General features: G+C 36.9%; 1 protein-coding gene across 2 annotated transcripts in view; it reads right to left on the bottom strand.

Annotated features, from left to right (window-relative positions):
• pdia5 (protein disulfide isomerase family A, member 5) overlaps positions 1-21496 on the bottom strand; it is a 69631-nt gene that overhangs the window by 12507 nt on the left and 35628 nt on the right. For both annotated transcript variants that reach the window (XM_017421212.3, XM_037976125.1), the window contains exons 10-14: positions 17979-18050; positions 14833-14969; positions 7225-7295; positions 5394-5557; positions 3814-3944 (exon numbers count right to left, since the gene is read on the bottom strand). In XM_017421212.3, the coding sequence (XP_017276701.1) occupies positions 3814-3944; positions 5394-5557; positions 7225-7295; positions 14833-14969; positions 17979-18050 (575 nt within the window). The remainder of the gene's footprint in view (positions 1-3813; positions 3945-5393; positions 5558-7224; positions 7296-14832; positions 14970-17978; positions 18051-21496) is intronic.

The raw sequence follows: 21496 nt of genomic DNA, 5'->3' as shown, positions 1-21496 counted from the left end.
GTAGGCAGGGCTCATTTGTTCTGTTCGTTTACTATTAATGTCAAATACCAAAGTCCTGTTCTGTTCATAAAAACCAAACAGTTGGAAATGGTAACGGTGAAAAAAAATAAAAAGCTAGAACACATTTTGTAGAGATGCTGATTTCAATTTATTCGTAAATTAGTTTGGCAGTGGGAGACTGGATAAAAACATTGATGTAAAAAGTTGGGAATAAATTACTGGTTAATCAGCTTCTGACAAACAGTCATTCAGGAACAGCTGGATGTAGATTATGGCTTTGATTATTCAAGGGAGCATGTTTTTAACTCACTAGCAGTTTTGTCGTCTGACATTTTTAAAAATAATTTTCTAACATATACTTTGATAAAGAGTTTGAGAAAGATAATGTGAGCTAAACAGTTATAGCACTGACTGATTTGTTTTGGGTAAGCTTATGAAAGCAAATCTAGTCTTTTAGCTTTGCAGGTAATAACACCTTTTAAACATTTAGTTTTGCTAAATCATTAATGAAACTGATGCTATAAAATAAATAAATAAACAAAAGCTGTTTCTCACATGAAGACAAAAAGATAATGGTGATGCAAAAATTGGAGTAAAAACTAAAAAATGAAAAATGGGTATGTGGCTTTAAAAGGTATAGGATTTGCATTATGCATTGTACCTATTCTTAACCATCTAAAATGGTCCTTTTAATGAGAATAAATCCAGCCATTTTAAATTTAGTCCTCTACTTGCACATTTACAACTATTGTATTATTCTAATAATTACTGCCACAGACAAAAAGTGACTTAGAAAGGCTCACCTTTAAAAACAAAATAACTGGCTGGTGAATGTGATGTAACAGCCTTTATTTCTCTTATTATTGCATGAAATGAGGATCTCATAATTGGTCCGTATGAGTGTGTATATGTCTCTGTTAGCAAAATATCTTAAGACCCAGTGAATAACATTTAATTAAATTTTCAAAGTAATAAAGTAATCACTGGATGGACATCTATAATTGATTGTACCTAAATAGTCCCTAATGAATATTTAGTGCTTCAACTGAAGTACTTCAACATTTTAAAGTACTGTATACTGAGGAACCTTCATCTTTATGATGAGCTGACTCAAGTCAGGAAAGACCCATTTAATTATTCAGATTTAAAATTAAATCCACAATAGCTGTCAAAATACGCAATTTTTCAGTGTTTTTGATATTAACTTTTGTATATGTGCATTATCTATGATAAAAAAAACCCCACTAAATACACATCATTCCCTACCAAAAGTCTACAGCATATTTTGTAATAAATGAGACAAATCAGCAGTCAGGTTTTGTTGCCAACAATTATGAGTCGTTTTGTTTACATTCAAACAATGATGAGTTCACGTCAGACAGTTTAGGCGCCTGATGCATATTAAGTCGGTAAAATAATCCCTGGATGTAAACAGAGTCAGAGGGAGAACAGAGGAATCGGAGACGGCAGGACAAAAAGGAAAAGGAAAAGTTCTTCTGTCTGATTCTGAAAAGGAACAATAACTACAAGCTGTGAGGACGAGAGTCGACAGAAGTCATTTTAGGGAGGAAATAGGGCGGTGGAGAAAATTCAAACATAAGTCGGAGCTAAAAACCATATGAAAATGAGCTGTGCTGAGAACTACTGATTGCTAAGCATAATTCTAAACACAAATGAGGAATGTTTGCAGTTTTTTAATGTAATTTTTATGAAAACCCTGATGAGTTTGAAATAAAATAACCTCCAAACAATGATTTAATGATGTAGTAATTGTATGAAGCATGAAATTTCAAATCAAAAACATTGAAAAACCGTGTATTTTGACAGTTATTGTGGCTTTAAGTGTAAGTGACATAAGATTTGAAGAACATTTTGTGTGAAGAGGAGCTTAATATTGACTGCAGCAAAATTCCCATTTGTGCAAGTGGAAAGTTTAGATGTCTGGAAAGGATGGTTAAAACAAATGAGAAGATTTTCTGTGTTACAAACATTTTTGTTGATATTGTTAGATGTTAAATTAATGTTCTATGATTCTTTGCATCGTGTTTGTCCACAAGGAATAAGGTTCAGGACTTGTAAGTCTGCTAAGGGTTTATTATTCTGAAAGCAGGACATTTTTAAATGTGAATCTCAATATAGCACAACAAAAAAACAAGTAACTGTGTGGATTTAGTTTTAAAATATTTGATCATACCACACCAGTTTGGCATAGGTCCTGGGAGAAAAAATGACTGGAAGTAGTATACAATCTGCTTTTAATCATCTGATTTTTTCAGTTTAGTTTGCAGTGAACCTCTGTAACAGTGATGATATCATGCAAATAAAATGAAATGTGTTTTACTTTAACAGAATTAGACAGATGTACCTAGAAAATAAATTCTCAGAGGTGGTAAATGTTTTTTGATAAATTGCCAAATGGAGCCTCATTATTTTTTAATAGTCACTAAAGCAACTTTTACAAACCGATCATGAAGTGGAAACAAAAACAAAAAAACTTGTTACTCTAACAAGTCTTAGTGTAACAAGACCTATTTTTTTATGTTCTGTAACTCTGGATTTTACAAGTGCTCAAATATGGATGAATGCATTACATTCTTCTCACACAATTCATCACAACCACAGTGTTTCAATGCTAAAACATGGCAAAATCAAAGGTTTATAAGGGTTTCTTTTCTGTTAGACCATTAATTTTTCTTAGAAAAAAGTGAATAAAACCAACTACTTGTTAGTTTTATTTTTGAACTACTTGTCCACTGGGTTGAAAATGTTTAATGCGCTGTCCTGATGAAACACTTTCTTAGAAAGCAGCTGTATCTGATCTGAAGCGAAGTTTGAAGGAGCTCTGCGGTGATCAGACAGCAGTCAGCGAAGTACAGATGGTGTGAGGGGACAGCAGCTTGTTGCTGCTTGATGTACATCTGGAGTTCCTCTTTGTAGAAGGAAACACCAAAGAGCCGACAGAGGAAGCAGCCTGACCGATGCACCCTGTTTGGCTTTGAAGCTCAAATCAGAAACAAAAGGGCAAAATCCACGGAGAGGAGTGCATGTATGTGTCTGTAAGTGTGTTTGATAAAAGCATGTTTTCCCACACTGTATTCCCTCAATGGTTGCATGAAACTGGATCTCTACCGTTCTTTTGAAAAATATTTCAACATTACTTCAGACATTGCTGTGAAAAGATTGATGAAGTTCAGTCTATGCATGCAGATTTGAAGAAAAGGATGTTTGTGTTTTGCAAATAAATCTATATTCTTGGGAGAGTAGAAGAATTGCTGTTTGTCTCGGAATAATTTTAGTGTAATTTTCAGTTTCTTACACCTCATCTAAAAAGGTTTTCTAGTAACCTAAAACCTTCAGGAGGAACTGTTATTTAACTTAAATCTATTCTCAGTAAAGTGAGTTATTTCTTTGTCTCCCAGTGGATTAGGTGGGGTTCATATATGCTCTGCAAAGAGGAGACTGGAAAAAAAGCTCTGAGTCATACATGCACATTGGCTTTAACACAGATGATCAAACCCAAACAGACTGTGATCACACTCTGTGGCAACATCATCCACACTTAAGTTTTTGAGAGAAAAAAAAAAAGCCAAGCATGTGAAATTTAACAATTTGTAACAACATTTTTTTTTTGAGGTCTTAATTCACATCTGTGTGTAAAGGCTTAATGGCACAAAGAGCAACTGTGGCTCAGTGCTTGTTTTCCAGGTAAAAACGTGGGGGAGTTCATTTCCAAACCTGCAGGGAACCAAAGTGTCCTTCAGCAAGACAGCTTACTTAACATAGGCATTGAGCACATTCAATATAAACTCTTACAGGGAGCGTAGAACATGACCAAAGCATGTTTTTTCTTCTTTAGAGCCTCTCTAAAATCTTCAGATCCAAGATGGCTGACACTGGAGGGCTTCTCTTCCCAGGATTGTTCTGGTGGTGGAGGTGCTTGGGGACTGCAGAGATTAAAAAAAAAAAAAAAAAAGAGCCAAAGAAATCATCACTACACACAAAAAAAAAACACTGCTTGAATGAACATGCAGAACAAGTGAACAAGTTAGATCCAGAAACATTAAGACACTAATGGAAAACCACTGGACATGAGATGAGAATACATTAAGAGTCAATACTTCAAGGAAATGTTTATTATTATTATTATACCTGTTGACTTGAAAGTTTTTACTAAATTTCTCTCAAGGGATCAATGAAGTATACTTCCATTTTATTTTATTCTAAATAGAAATTGTTTTAATGAAGTTGTGTTCAGGAAGTTGAACAACTTTTCTCAAAAAGAGTTATTGGTGAACAACAAACCTCACATGAAGAATTAATTCATATCAAACCTTTTAAATTACAGTACTGTGCAAAAGTTTACAACCATCCCCTATTTTTTATTTTATGTTATCATTTTTAAGCAGCAAGACTTTCTTATCATTTTTTTAAGTGGTCTTGTTCAATAGTTTATCAAGTTTATGAAGATCTTTCAAACTTGTTCTTTGGACAGACTGCCTTTTCACTCAATTTCTGCTTCATTCTTGTACCTGACCTAAAAATTAAGAAGTGGAGGACAAAAAAACTCAACAAAACTCAGCACTAAAATCAGCAGAGAGAGGAGGTCTGAAAGTCATGTCTTTAAGAAACATCCATCCATCCATCTTCTTTTACCCACTTCTCTTTTTCGGATCACAGAGAGCTGGCGTCTATCTCCAGAAGTCCCTGTGCTAGAAGCAGGGCACACCCTGGACAGGTTTTCCAAGGACACAGAGACAAACGAGACAACCAACTATTCACACAATCACTCATACTTAGGGACAATTTAGAGTTACCAATGAACCTTACAAGCATGTTTTTAATCTGGGAGGAAAGTACCTGGAGAAAACCCACACGTGCACTGGGACAACATGCAAACTCCACCCTGAAAGGCCAGGAGGCAAACTTGCAACCTTTGTGCTGTGAAGTGACATCTCTAACCACTGTTCTACCATGCAGGGAAAAAGATAAAATAAAAGACCTTACACAGGACTTGAAAGATGCATCATTGTTCATCTGATCATCTACTGTATATCAAATTATGTGTAGACATAACACAGTTAAGTGGCAAAACGTTCTTCTGAAAAGGAACAGGTATTGGACCTAAAGGTAGTAAAGAAGCCAATGTCTAAATAAAAACTCTTTAAAGTTTAAAGAAACATTGCTTAAGACCACTTCAAAATGCTGCAAGAAAGTGTCTCCTTGGAAATAAAATGTAAATAAATGAGGGTTGACTTAAAATGTTTGCACAGCACTCTAAATCTGACATCTCAGGTGGTTTCTATATTTGAGCTGGTCTTTTAAAAGTGACCCAAGACTTGGATCTACGCAAAGATGAGAAGAAGTGATGGGTGCATGAGAAGTAGGTGACTTACTTGTGCAAGAACTCGATGATCTTCTCTTTGGTTCGGAGGTGTGGCAGGGTGTATTTCTCTTCACCATTCTCAAAATACTTAACAGTCGGGAAACCTGAGATCTTGTAGCGATCTCCTACAGCCTTGTGTACCGTGGAATCCACTGCTGCCAACACACCTGGACTCTGTAGAGGAAAAAAACCCCAGATAAAAACAATTTTCATTCATGTTACAGGGACAAAAGTAAATTATTACAATTATTACATCAACAATACAAAATAAATTTACAGTGAACATTATGACTGTTATGTGGGTTTTTATTGTAAAAACTGCTGATAATGTAATTGCCTGTTAATGCATGTTAGCTATAAATACAGTCATGCTTACGACTATTGAGCTAAAATTTAGTGGTAGTAGCAGAAAGTCATGCCCGTCACAAACTCCCAAGCACCAACAGATCATACCAGATTGTTTGTTTAAAACTCCAGCATGTAAGACGGCAGGTGATTTGCATTCCTTCAACTAAAAGGAATGCTATGTTTCATGTAAACTATAGACTAGACAGGCTTTAGTTACTTCGATTTAAAGCTAATTTAACAGCAACGTTTTTTTTGTTGAGGGAAAATTAAAAGTCTAGAGGCTCACTTTGGTCTGTGTTGTGCACCAAAGTAAAATATTGGCTCCTCAACTTTAAGACAACATATATAATTGCACTAGTTGTTGATATCCTATGAGAATAAAAGAAAAACTTGACTGTCACTGCTTTCTGTCATTCTTACTTAGCCAGTTAAATAAAAAAAGGTCTTTGGTTTCTATTCGAACAAAGGAACTCTTGATGCACCACAACCATGAAGCGCAATGGGGACAAGTCTTATCTCATCTACAGATTTGTGCACACCAACCTTTGAATGTGAACTCTAATCTGTTGGCATGTTTAATAGTCATACAGTGCTATAAGGCTCTGATTTTTCTTAATAACAATGTAAAATAATGGCATTTCACACTTTTTGGAAATATTTGCATACCTGCATATTTGTAACAATGTCCAACACATGTGAGAGATGACTCAACACCTGTGAAATGCTTGGCAAAAATCAACTGAAAGGCTACGTGGGTTCTAAGAAAACAGCTGATTAGTTTAGAAAGTACAAAAAAGCTACTACAATCTACTGAAAGAATGCAACTTTCTTTTGTATGTTGCCAAGTAAGAAAAAAAAAAAGCTTGACTTTTAAACAAGGCAATTTACACAAATCAGTAATTTGACCTCCAGTGTTTCTCTCTGCAGACATTTTCACATGTATGAAAAGTTAATACACAATGAAAAGAAAAACCCACATGTTTATATTATAATCTCTGGTTTTAAAATCACTAGCGTCAAGGCAAAGAAGTAAAAAAACTCAATGATATGCTAGATCTTAAAAGCTCAGGGTGAAAAGTAGCTCTATTCCATCTACATTAAATAATGACAAAGCTTTTCCTGTTGACCTCCAGAGCTGGGCAGAGAGCCACAAGGACAAGGTCCAAGCATTGGCCCATGGAGAGGCTCATGGATGAGATAATTGCTACAGTCAACAGGCTGGAGTTTTACATGTTTTGCTCCAGGTTGTGGAGTGTAAAATTACCACAGAAGAACACACCCAAATAATCAGAAATGCATCAAAAACTGGACAGTATGACCAATGGGTCACCTGCAACAACCAACAACCTGAGGTTAAGCAGGGGGATGGTCCCAATCTGTTGCAGCCATATTAGGTAAGGAGTGAATATTAGAGTGTGAACTATGAAGCACAAAGGTCTGCAGACATTTATGATAAACACATGTAAACAGAGTGAAAAGGTCATGAAACTTACATCTGCAGCATTGTTGAGTATTTCAGCAGCTTCATCATACTCTGGCTTCATTTTCTTGCAGTGTCCACACCCTGGAGAATTTAAAAAAGCAAAACACAGCCTGACCAATGACGTACTGTAGAGACTGATTTTAGTACTGGTGCATATGGAGTCCAAAACACACAGAGAAATGCCAGTGATTTTTTGTTTTACATTTTTAGAAATAATTCCTCAAAATCAATGCGAAAAGCTGAAAAAAAAAAAAACACACTATGAGGCATTATTTTGTAATTATACCAAAATATAAGAATTTAAATACATTTGAAAAACAGATTTTTTTGTAAAATTAACACACAACTAAGCAGAAAAATATAAAAAAAATTGTAAACATTTATTCTATGCACTTAAGTTTAGCTAACTGATTGAGGACATTGGGTAAAATCTGGACCAGCCAACTCAGTCAGCTTAATATAGTTATCAGTAAAATTACATTAGTTTTTATGGGGAAAAATCATCAAGGTTTACAAAACAGGTATAAGATTGAATCATATATTGTTGAACAATATATGATTGTGTAACAGCTTTATGAGACTGAACAATGCAATTCTGCACAGAATTACATCCTCTTGGCAGTCATGTGAAATCAGCTTGACGAAGAGTTTTAATTCTCTGATGGCTGGTTTGTCCGAGGGTTCAATGGTGACATGTAGAGGGTGAAACTTAAATGAGACAACAAGAGTCTCTCATACTTACAAGGAGAGTTAAGTCATGTCTGATTACTTACAATATGCTATAGTGTCAGGAATTGGCATATGCTTGTTTCTGAGTAAAGACGTTACTAACACACCAAATGAGACTGCTCAGATGTTCATTGCAAAATGAACAGCACCAGATGGCAATTGAGATGTGATAGTGATGTGTTCAGATATACTTGATTTATGGGAAGCGCGGATGTTGGAAAGGCGTTCATTATGTAATGGCACAAATTTAAATCTGATGGGCGTGCTGCTGCCGGGGTCCAGACATTTGAATCCAAGGCCCTGTTTAGACCTGGCATTCATTACCATGTGTTCTAGCTGATTCACAAGCGGAAAGCTTTAACTACAACTGTTCACACCTACCATTAAAATCCATCTGATCTGATCCAAGTGAGATCAGATCACCCAGGTGGATGTGGGTGCCAGGTCTGAACAAGGCCCAACATGTACCCTGAATCATCTACAAGAAACAAAAGTTTCAACTATCTGCTGCTCGGTGCCATGGTTAGGACTAACTAACAGGAAAGTCAAGGTCAGATCAACAGTGCTCACTTAGTTGGAACTTGAGGCATATCTACAGAAGGAAATAAAGAGGGACATGTTCAGCCTCACTCCTTCCTTACACTTGGGTAAAGCATATATTTGCATGGCTGTGCAGACACTGGTTTTATTGGTTAGTTCACAAAAAAAGCCCCTCAGCAACAGAACCTGGTTAGAGTGGATCCAGAGTCAGACTGAAACTGGGAACTGAGTTCAACCGGTTCCTAAGAATTTTAAAACAAACCAGCTGGACTTCTTTTTTTGTTTAAGGAAGATGCTTTGCTTCTCATCCAAGGAGTTATTTTAATTCAAACTGAAAATTGTAGAGTTACAAGCTTTTAAACTGCAGTGAGTTGCTCCCTTTTTTTGTGAGCTGAGCTCTCATGCAAAGCAGTCTCACTTCCTCGGGTCATTTTGTTGACCTGGTCCACTTGGGAGATGTTTTAGTTACATGCTTGATGACGACTCCAGTTGGTGTAAAACTGACTTAGGATCAGACTCAAAACTACATCATAAAGTTCTGGAAAGTATTAACCAGAGACCTCCTCCTCTGTTTGATGCTGGTCTTTCTCATTTGATAAAATGCTTCTTTCGTTCTTTCACACCTCTCTCAAACCATCTATCTTCTTTGTCTGAACAATGAGCATTCCTGTCTTCAAAAGAGTGTCCCTTATCCTTGAGATGTTGGTAGACAGCTGAGTCTTGATCTGAAGAGAGGGCTCTCGTGTCTTGTTCCATTCATATGTGGAGAGGTTGTTGAGTCCCGCTTGCATAAACAAAACTCATTGCAATGTAAAAAGCTTGAAAATTCATGTTGTTCAGCTTTGAACTGAAAAGGCGCTTTCAGATGAGAAGCAAAAACATCTTCAACAAACAAGAACTGAAATCATTTTGCTTTGGTTTAAAACCGTTATAATTCATACCCTGAATGGCAGATTCTACACAAACATTGTGCAACCAGTGGACAGTATGCACAAAGGAAGGTGAAAAAAGGGACTTTGCATTTGAAAGTGCTTTGATTTTAAAGTGCATTTATTTCGAGTCACAAAACAGTCAAATAGAGCATGATCAAATAAAGGTAGCGTAAAATGATTTTAAAACTAAAAATACTTTATTATTTCAGGCAAAGGTAACAGCCTGAGAACACAGGCAGTAAGAAATCAATATATTTCTATCACTTTTTAAAATCGTTTCTGCAAATATAAACTGCAAAACCACATTTAAGGGAATCTTAAACTCATATTAAGTTAAACAAATTGTGCAAGAACAACACAAGGTTTTCCATTAAAGAACAGAAATTGCCCATGTAAACCCCCTTTGGTGAGTGGCACGCAAAACATAATATTTGTGTTACTTGATAAAGATGAGCAGTGTGCGCACAGCACTGTTGTAAAGAGATGGTTGCATCAAACTTGGTGCTTTTCCAGACTTGTTAAATTGCCCTTGTCATATCAGTTCAGGAACTCCTTTCTTCAGTACACAATGCAGAGCTGGTACAGGCCATAAATCAAGGATAATATTCCTTATGGAAAAGAAAAGCTGCGTCTCTTTCAACAGTCAACAGTGTGCGATTGTGCAGACTGTGCTGAGGCTTACCAGCGAAACAAAGTGACTAAGAGGACTTTTTCTGGCCCTTCGAAGTGATGACAGAGAGAAAACCCAACGTCCGTTTTGTTCTCTGTGTCAGTCCTGTTGTGCATGTGAAACGAGTGGTGCGTGAGAAGCACGGTCAGTGCATGTGCAGAAAGAAGGGAGGCTTACAGGACGGCGATAAGATATCACTGATTCAGACTAAATATGGGGGTGAAGAGATCAGGGTAGAAAAATAACCACATGTCACCAGAGCTGCAATAATGAGTACACTAAAACAGAGAAGGTGAGATTCCTCTGCTTTACAACAAATGATGTTAGGATTTTGTAAGATAGTAACATAATAAAAATGAGGCCTAATGGTACACTATAATAAAAACAACTTAAACATCACCATCTTTAGACAAGTCTTCTGAAACAACACACTATTCTCAATATGCTGCTGTTCTTTCTTCAAACAACATGAACACAAAGGAACTTTTGTTTTTGTCCAGGACACAATCACCCGGACTCAATCTGGGAAACGGGGCATTCATTTGGAGGTTTCACCACCGCAAGGAGCTGCACGCAAAACTCCCCTGCTGTGCTGCTCAGGGGGCAGTGAGAATGTACAGAAATGCAAGCTGATAGTGTTGGTTTGGAGAACATTAATCTCAATTTGACAGCAGAGCCATTAAGAAACTGCACTGAAGCAGCAAGACTGAGCATCTATGTGTCTGTGCCCACTTGAGAGCAAGAGAGAGAAAGATACAAAGTGTAATTGTGTGCAATAAATGTTTTGTCATTGTGTGAAATATGCATTCGATGGGTCATGGGTACACAGACGTCTGTGTGATTGTGCATGAGCTGACAATATTTGATGAAGCTTGTTTCAGCCGACTGCCCGTGATCTGAGTCGTCGTTCGCCGGGTGAGTCAAGTGCAGCAGAAGCATCTGTGAAGCTGTGATGCCACAGCGGGAAACAGAGGAGCAGTTTGCTTCCAGCACAGTTAGGGTGTGTGTAAGTTATTGTTATACATGTTTGGTTTGTAGTGTGATCCAACAATTCCAGGGAAAACGCACGCCTTTTCTTTACCTGCTTAGTCCTCTTTACCATTGTTAAAGGGCCGCCATTCCAGAAGTCAGTGAGTGAAAGGTGGCGTACACCCTGGTCAGCTCACTAGACCATTTTATTTAACCTTCATTTAACCAGGAAAGTCCCATTGAGATTAAAAACTCTTTTTCAAGGAGTTCTAGCCAAGAGCCACACAATAACTACAATTGGATTACACAATTACAAAATTATGAAAAATTTAAGGAGGGCATCTCTAGTGTTTTCAATATAGACTTAAAAGCACTCAATGAAATAAATTCAGTTCATTTCCATTGTTTTTGAAACATGTTCCATGTAGACCCCTTTTCCAAATTCTGTGGGAAATGGAGCAGAGAGCAAAAAATGATCATTTGAGCGCTAAGAGAAAGAATCAACTATTTTCTGTGTGATTAAGTCACAGATATAGGAGGAGAGCAACTCAAGCATGGCCTTATGAATGAAAGTGTACCAATGTCCCAACCTCCTGGTAGACAAAGGCAGCCATCCCACTCAAGAGTACTGTTCACAATGATGGGTCAAGGCTTTGCAGTTAGTAAAGCCTTGAGGGTCTGTGTGGGTCACAACCCCTTTTTACCTATTCACCCCTAAGGTCCATTTAAAATCACTGATACATCTAAACTGCATGTTTTCAGTCGCTGGGAGGAAACTGGAGTACCCAGAAAAGCCATGTTTGAAAGACTTGTCGAAAGTGTAGAGGTGGGGATCTTCATCCAGTGTGAAAAGGGTCTTACCATCACACTACCACGCAGTCCTCAACTTGAAACATTAAACACAAAGATGACTTGAAAACATACTAAATTGGTGCAAATACATCAATTGGATTAGAGAGTATTTAAAGTAAGGAACATACTACAGTATCTGTGAAAGATGCCGAAATTACAATAAAACTCAAGACTGGTCTGTATTGTTATGTAAGAACAACATTGAGGCAGTTTGTAGTAAAAATAAATAAATAAATAAACGAGTTAAAGTGAATCTGACTCACGAAAAGTACAACATTTGAAGAGTTTTTAGTACATTTGTAATAAGTGTAATTTTATTTTTAGACAATATTTCTGTGCAATATTTTTTTTCTCCTGTTAGAGCTGAGTGACTTGAACATATGTACATATATATATATACTGCATACATTAGAGGTTCTGATTTGGCAGTTTAAATGTTTCTGAATCTAACTCATACCTATCATACCTGCCTGTATTTCTTTACTCAATCTGCTGCTGAGGTTTCTTCAGGCATGAACAGAGAGGAAAATCTTTGGGCAACAATTAAAAAATAACTACATCTGTCCAACACAGGACAGCAAAATTCAATTTCTTTCCTCCCAAATACACTAATCTTAAAGTGAAACTGAGATTTAGTCCAACCCCAGCATGATCCCCTTCTGCTTCTGGAGTTTTGTGAATGTTCCTTTGATATGCATCACCAACCTAAACAGTATTTAGGACAAAACACACCCCTATATGGGTAACAAAGTCTTAGATGGTAGCACCCTTCTGCTTCAAGACAGCCCACCACGTTCACCTGTGATCGCACCTCAAGAAACATGACAAAGAGAATCAAGTGCCGACTTGGCTTTCAAACTCCAAAACAAGCCTGATCTCAAGAGGCCGTACACTCCAACACACAGAACCCAAAGGTTCAGCAGCCCAAAACGTCTCCGATACAATCCCTGACAGCTCTGAGGGGCTTTTGTAAGATGAAAGGAAGCAACACAACATGGGACACATGGTTTTAGTGTAATTCTTTTCTGCTTTTCAAAACACACTGATCTCATATAAAGTTAATAGGGATTCCCAACTCTAGATGATCTAATTACAGCAAACTCATGCTGTGTTGTTTTCTTGCCAACTGGCTGGAGTTAGCTTAAGCAACATATTTATGAGTTTAACAATATTTTAGCTTTAAATGACATTGAATGGACAGTGGCTGTAAAATGAGTGTTAAGGATGCAAGTGAAGCACCCCAAGCTCCGAACTATGCCACATACATTAGTGGTGCAGATCAAAATGTTAAAATACTGAACTATTATTCTGGTTACAACTGATTCAGCTGTTTTTTAGTTCATTTTTACAGGGGTGGGACTGAAATGAGGACAAAAGGAAGCAGATGGTTAGGAACGTAAATAGCTGGATGAGGTGAAGTAATAAAAAAAAAGTAAAAGAAACAAAATAATCTAAAAATGATTGCAACATAAATAGGATTGTGTTGTATAACTCATGTATTGTTTAATGAATAATTTACAGCTCTATGTTACAACAAAAAAAACAGACAGATCCCTAACACGGAGGAGGCTTTGATCAAAGTGAAGCAATCTGAACATGGGGGGGAAAAAAATCTGGCAGGTTTACAAAATTCTGCGTAACAACAGTGGAAGTGTATGGTGCATGAATAAAAATGTGGTGCGTGTGTAGAAATGACAAGCAGGCTTATATGAACCATATGGCAACAAGGAGGTGTTATTTACAAGGATGGGACTGTGTGAGATCAATACTAGTGAGCTGATTGGAACTGGGTTTGTTTTTCCACTTCCAGTCCTCCTCTGGTTAGACTGTTAATACTGAGCACAACTGCAAAACAGTGATGTTATCTGAGTAACTGAATAACAGCTCAACCCAAGGGATAAAGTTTAAAAAATGTTTTTCATGGCAAGAAGGAATGAGGAGCTCCTCTGACACGCTGCTGCACATATTTTAGATTTGGAAATGTTCTCTTGATAAAACTGAGCACTTGACTTATTAAAGGCAACTGTCAGAGGAAGACAAACCCCAAAAAAAAACAATCTTTAAAACTTTCAATACATTCTAGTAAAAGAAATAAAAAAATTAATCATTTGCTGTCATTTTTTTTTAAAGGCAACAAACTACTTTGTTTTATGTGATCGATAGAAGTTGTCTTTACTTGACCGAATACTGACCTCATACATGATACTGACCTGCTACATAATTGGCTGAAAAATCTTTGAGTCGACCAATAAGTAATGTATTTCTGAATTATTATTATTCAAGTTATCTGACATAAGCATCACCAGCCTAAAGAATATTTAGGACAAAACACTCCCCTATATGGGTAACAAAGTCTTAGATGGGGTCTGACTCAGACTTAACAAGACTTTTCTAGACTGCTATTTGTCTTGGCGGGTTTATCCCACTTCAGCTTGCTTTCTTTGCATTTTTTATTAAATACTTTCCAGTTTGTGTTGATAATTGACAAAACTAGCACTTATTGCTTAGAGACTTAACTATCTGGGTGCTTTATAATTGACAGCTCTTAATAAAAACCCTAACATTCAATTTGTAGATACAGAAATACAACTTGATAGTTGATCTAACTGTAATTACAGTAATCCCAAGTGGCTCTACTCTCAGATTTCTTTGTCAAAAGAAAAAAAAAAAGATCTAAAATTGAAGATGGATGGAAAATCTAATAATGGTTAAACAACAAAATCCAAAACACTGAGCCTGCATTTATTTAACCAAATAAATCCAAGCAAACCCAAGGGTATTTCGTGAATTTAAAAAGTAAAAAAATAAATAAATAAATTCTTGTTGTTTTACCCTGAAGTCCAAAATACTACTTTGACATTTTCACAAAAATGGGCTTTGTTTTATTTATTTTGTTGTTGTTGTTTTGACATGCTCTATTACTCACAAGGGGCGTAGAACATGACCAGGGCAGCAGGATGTTTCTCCAAGAAGTCGTCAAAGGACTCATCGGTCAGGTGGAAGACCGGGGAGTCTGTCTCAGACCACGGCACCTCAGGGGTCTTTGGCTGTGGGGGCTGAGGGCTGCAATCAGTGGAAAAGACAGCAAAGGCAACAGAATTTAAATACTTTTTACAAAGCAGAAAAAATACTGCTGCCTTGAAATCTGTATGAAAAAAAGTCTGTTTTTGAAAAAAAAAAAAAGAGAGAAAATTAAATTAGATGCAGCTGTAGCCTACACTCCACCCAACATGTCACAAAAACATGCAAACGTACATGAAGGCAGAAGCAGCCCCACCTTGATGACGGCACATTGTGCTGCAACGCCAAGAACGAGCGGACAGTGACAAAAACAAGAGCACACGCCAACGTGTATGAGCACACACACACAGAGTAATTTAAAAAGACAAATGTTCTTTTCAATTTTTCATCACCATGTATGGCCTGAGACAGTGATTAAAGCCACATGAGGCTGAAAAGAATAAAACAAAATGGAATTGTGCAACTTAAAGCCTAAAACTCATCCGGTTATGTCATCAGTCTAACATTCAGCAAGGTCCAGGAATATTTGGACAGAAACACTACAGTTGTTATTTTAACAGTTTAACAAAACAATTTCAAGATACAATTACACAATGAATATGAAATTACATGCCTCTATGAAAAATGGGAAATGTAACGACCTGTGTCTGTGTGCATGTGTGTTCGTCTGTAAGCAAAATATTTCATGAGCCAGTGGATGAATTTTAATCAAACTCTCAGAAAGTAATCATTGGTAGTATATCTACTCCTAATTAACTTGTAATGTCAACCTGATTCAAGATGGTTGCCGCAGCTAATCAACCTTAGCAAAAGCAAAATGAACTATAACATTCTTTTTCTACTCAAACTCATTGGTAATTTAGCAGGTAAACACTTGACTTGATACCAAGTGTTAGATTTGCTTTTAAAAGCTGTTGCCAAAGATCACATCCAAAAGTCAACAAGCTGTCAGTGTGGGTTGAAAATCCTAAAGTTAGAATGCAGAAACAAAACAAATCCATCAGAAAATTAAGAACATTATGGCCTGAATGTCAACTTAAGAAAAATAAAAAAGAACAAAAAATAAATCCTTGATTTTCACAAAAAATAGAAAACTTCACAACAGCAAATGCAGACGATTCAGCACAAAGTGCAAACTACACATGAGCCTAAAAAAAACAAAAAAAAGAGGCAAAAAAGACTGTCAAAATCATCTTTAAAAAAGCTAAAAATATTTATGTAACAAGATTCTTTGAGGAAAATAATCAGAGATCACTGTGCACCAAAAAGAAAAACAAAAACACCAGGTTAGAAAAAAATGATAGAAAAACTTTGGAACCTTCCTGATACAAAGTGAAGAATATTATCTATAATAAAAAAAAAACAACAAAAAAAAAACTAAAGGTACTGTAGCAGCATGGACACGTTGTTTAGCCTGGAACTGGGTTGTGCTCTGAGTAAGCTAAATTAAGATGACAGGACATACACTTCACAGGACAGATAAAAAAATAAAGATAAAGACAAAACTAAAACAGAAAGACCTTCAAACAAAAACCAACGAAGACAGCTGAAGTAAAGTCCTGGTAAAGCATCGAAAAAAAAACCCCAGTCCTTGAGAAAACGTAGTCACCATCATTAGATATTAAAAACTACTATATTATTTAACCCTCCCATGGCCTTCAGGTCAAATTCACTTAAAGTTACACGGGCTTCTCTACCTCTCTCTCTTTTGAGGGCTTCAGGAGGGTTAAGGTTATATCAATTTATAAAAGGCTACTAGTCTTTGAGCCTGGATTTTCTAATAACTTTACTTATCTGCATAACAATGGCTTCAAGACAAGTAAAAAGAAGAATTTGAGATTAGTAGTACACACAACTAAATGTTGAGAGAAGTTAAGATATGCAGCCTACAAAAGCAAAAAAAAAACAAAAGCAAAAAAAAAAAAACTACCAAAAACAAAAAGTTTTAAATTCAAGCACAGCTTTTGGCTGTGAATACAAATTGCAGAAGATAACGATTTATTCTACTGAAAACAGTATAGAAAGTGAAATTGAAGTGGAACTAAAAAAAAAAACCATCTGAATCTGAACACAAGGCAAACCTAAACAAAACTTGTGAGATAAAGTTGTGGTAAAAACAGGGAAGAGGAGGTTTAAAAAAAAAAATTTGAGTGCTGCCAAAGCAGCACAAAAGATCATTCTGGAAAGCTTTGCAGCACAGTTTATATAAAACAAACTCTTTTCAGCTTTTCTCATCTGCAGAATATTCAGATTTAAGAAAAGAAAATACTGACTTGACAAACTGAAAATAGGATGAGGTTTTCTTCCTTCTTTTCAACATATTGAACACATTTCATGTGCAAACAAACTATTTAAGTTCCAACAATCCTAGAGAATAACAGACAATATAAAACTAAAATGTGTTTATTCAACTCTGGTTAAGCATTGTTCATCATAATGTTTTTAGAAAATCAAAGTTTATTTCAGGTAAAACATTCTATTAACTTGTCTGTCCAGCAGCCAGTTTCACAGCCACTATTAAATTATACTGCTGGGTCCTAAATAAACAGAACAGTAAAAGCTTAGAGTAGTTGTTTATGCCTCTGGGCTGAAAAGACTGTAGCTGGAGTAAATCTGTGATTGGAGTCAAACCCCTCTAGTTGCAGCCCTGTGGACAGAACCAGCTTTTCTGCCAGATAGAGACAGGGAGAGTCTGTGAGACAAGGTGTGAAAGAAAACTGAGAGAAGAACAAAGCAGGTGTAGATTGATGACACCGTGGCAAGGTGAGTCATAGAGAGAAGAGGCAGGAAAAGGTGTGATGGAGAGCACAGTACAGAGGGAAACAAAAAGCTGACAGAAATTTAAGATGAGAGGTACAAGCGGGTTATCTTTTTGTTTGATGGAGGAGGTAGAGTTTAGCTCTGCGGCTCCATTCTGGCTTTTCATGCAACATATTGATACTGAGGTTTTAGTAGCTTGAGAACGCCTCATGTCTGAAGTCATCATTTTAACAAATCTCACGTCACCTGCTGAAATTTGTCAGCGGGTGGTGAGGTTAGTGCCATACTTACTTCTTCAGCCAGTCTGCAATATCCTTGGCGGTACCTCCATAGTTTTCATAATGGTGAAGGAACTTCCCTTTCCTAAAAGACAAAACAATAAAAAAGGATGATGTTTAAAACATCAGTCAGCAGCTGAGAATTATGGCTTCTAGTACTCAGTTTTAAAACCTCATATCATCAGTCATTTGTTAAATGTTTGTTATAGTTCTACATTGTAAGATAGGTCTTTTTTATTGAAGGCGTTGTATGTTGCATCTAAACTGGTCTTTTCAGTTTATTTACCCAAAGCCCTATACAGCCAATACAATGATGTCATCAAGGCTGTGACTGAGTGACTGGCGCACTGCACCTCACACCAAGCCTCCGAGCGAGGCTCGTTGTCAAGTCTTGTTGAGCCCTCGAGAACAGGATGTTGGGACCTGCCTCTATCCTGCGAGGATGAACGCATTCAGGGACACGCAGAGGTGTGTTCAGTATGTAGCCTAGGCTAGAGTCTGTAGTTGGATGAGGGACTAAGAGACAAGATACTCGGGTGATATGATGGTGGGCTTCAACCAGAAGCCCTAAGAAAGATGTCAGAAACCTTTTTATTACTTAAACCTTTTTGAGATAGTCAAGTTTTATAGTTTCTTGGCATTCCAGGGTCATAGCGGTCCCTGGCGGAGCCAGTCTGAGGACCACACTAACCAATCAACCTGTAGTCACAACTACAGTCTGGGTCTATTTTTTATTTTTTTTGGAAAACAATGGCATGGCAAGTTTTTTCTGTCCCCTTGACAATTTATATAGAGTATTAGACATTGTATTTATTTTGGGGGGAGGGGGCAGCGACACAGTGTCACAATTAACTAACAAAGAAAGCTTGCCAGAAAGGATGAGGAATAAACATGGATCATGCAATTCTTTCACATAAGCTGCATGGGCTGTATAGAAATAAAACCTACATCTTAGAAATTTGGGCTCTGTAAGGAGAATAACAGCAGTATCCATTTTGAAATTATACTGTAAATTACATTAGACTACAAGAAGAGGTATAAATAAAAACAAATGTTTCCGCCCTCATTTTTGAGCCATTTTGATTTATTAAGGCCATCCATTCATCTATACATCTTACACCAGTTTAGGTCACAGTGTCAGAATATGAACTGAGATGCATAGATCTCCTCCTCCAGCCACCAACACAATCCCAACAAAGACAGGAAACCTCACTCTTTGAGTATGTCCTGTATCATCCCCCCCCTTGGGCTACTTCTAGTTAGACATTTTTGAAAGGCTAGACTAAGGAATGAGCTGTAACATGATACCATCCTTCCAAAGAGACTAATCTCAGCTGCTTGTATCAGCAACCTTTATCCTCCCATCTCTATTCTGGGGTCAAATATGATGGTTTAAGCTTCGATTGATCAACAAATAGAGACCAAGCAGAAATTAACAGGTTAGTGCTGCTAGACAATTATATGCAAACTTTGGATATTTTTCAAAATAAAACTACCTCAAGAGCACAAAACGCAGCTTTCTCATCTACTATAAACAGATTCTTTAAAGTTTAATATTTAGTATTATTTAAAAACACATTTCTCTATGAAAACCATGTTCATTAACATTATAAAATTTGTAGGTTTAAATTCAAGTCTTAAATTACAACAAATCTGATCAAACCATAAAACAGAGCACATTGTTGTTTGTTCGTCTTTGTCTCTTTTAAAGTGTCACATTTCATTTTATGAACATCAAAGGTTACAGAAGCCCTTTTTTTATTTACCAAAGAACTGTACTTCCTAGCACAGTAGGCAAATAAATCAGCCTTCACTGTCTGAAATGTCACATGTACAGTTCAGGCTTATTCTCAGTTACTTTTCCAAATGATTGTGTTCAACATTCACTGAAAGCTTGCCTAGTACCTTGTTTGACAAACCGCAAACAAAGAGTGAGTAGCAGCCTTGCACTTTGGCTGAGTGTTTTTGACAGTGACAAACAGTTGCTGAACAAATACAGTGTTCAACATCAGGAAAAATAATGTGGTTTGTGGGGCATCAAAATGAAAGGAAGCCTTTGGGACATCTGATGATTTACACTGTTTGATGGGTGATGCTTTGAATATGAATCAACTAGTTTTCAAACTCCAAAAGCAATTTTTAATCTCTTCCTGCAGAACTTGCACTGAGGAAATCTAATAATTCATCTTCCATAGGATGAACAGAAAGACACGATCTCAAATACAGTCACAGCTAAAACAATACAGCTATTTTGAAAAAGAGTAGAGTGAAGACCGTCATGAAGCCAACAGTCAAAATACTTTTTTCCAGATGCAAAAAACTCTGATTAAAGTGAATAATACAAGATCTCGTATTTAGTATGTTAAGCTTAAAATTGCATATGTTGTAATGTAATAAAATTGAGGAAGATGCATCTCCCCAGCTCCACAGATTAAAACGATTCTAAAGTTAAGTAGAGTTTCTTTACAGGAATAAGTCTCTTCCTGTCTCTATACCTCTAGATCAGTGTCAGCAGCTGCAGTTCTAACAAAACAATCCTACAAACACAGATGGTGGTGACGACTGCAATCAGAGCCCCTGAGACACAGACCGGACATGATTAAAGGTGATACATGGTTACACACACTGGATTTGGAACTTAAAGCTCGGTTTTTATGAGAACTAACATCCATGACAGACAGTGGCTGCTAGGAATGAAACCAGTAAGATATATGATCAAATTTTTGCTCCCAAGTTTTATTTCTGCAGCTGAAAATTACAACAAAAGCTTGCAAAATCATGCAAATGAAACTTAAATAAACAACTTGCTGTCAGTCTCCCTGGACTTTTTACTTTTGTTGAAGGAGAAAGCAAGAATAAAACGAGTTGAAATGGTTTCATTTATTCTGATTGTTACATTGAGCTGAACTCTTCTGTAGTATGTTTTATTAAGCTGCAGGACTAAAAATCTAAAAGACCTTGAAAAGTTGGTCTTACAGCAGGTGCAATGGGGAGATAACTGAAGGTGTTGATGCTGATTTACCCCGCAGTGATTAGCGGCTGTTTATCAGTGAGGGGTTCATTACTGCAGCCAGTGGGCTTGGATGGTCATTAGCTAGCCCTGTGCTGACACTAATGCACTTCCAGCTAACAGACTGACTCTGGCTCAGAGCACGCACGTGTACCAGCATTTGCACAATGCACATGCACATACACAAAGAGAGAAGTGCAGGTGTACAGGAAGAGGACAAGAGCCCACACTATTCTGAACCACAGAGGCACTTAATCAGTCACAGCCTAATTAAAAGGCCAGACTGGAATGAAAGAGTGTTTAATGTGAAAATGGGGATGATAAAGCAGGACTAAACAAGAAATAAGAAACAGGGCAAGCTAGCATCCCGGTAATGTAATAGTTATGTGGTATGCAACCTAAATACTTGCTAACTGCAATGTACTTAGTTTGACCCTCAGCTGTCCTTTCATTGTATACATTATCCTTTCCTCTCTTCCTTTCATGCATACTGCTTACAGCCACAGAACAAAGCTAAAGTA

Source organism: Kryptolebias marmoratus, linkage group LG6 (assembly GCF_001649575.2).
Source record: "Kryptolebias marmoratus isolate JLee-2015 linkage group LG6, ASM164957v2, whole genome shotgun sequence".
Classification (NCBI taxonomy): domain Eukaryota; kingdom Metazoa; phylum Chordata; class Actinopteri; order Cyprinodontiformes; family Rivulidae; genus Kryptolebias; species Kryptolebias marmoratus.
The sequence above is the reverse complement of the archived record's forward strand: the minus strand, read 5'-3'. Positions and strand labels throughout refer to the sequence as shown.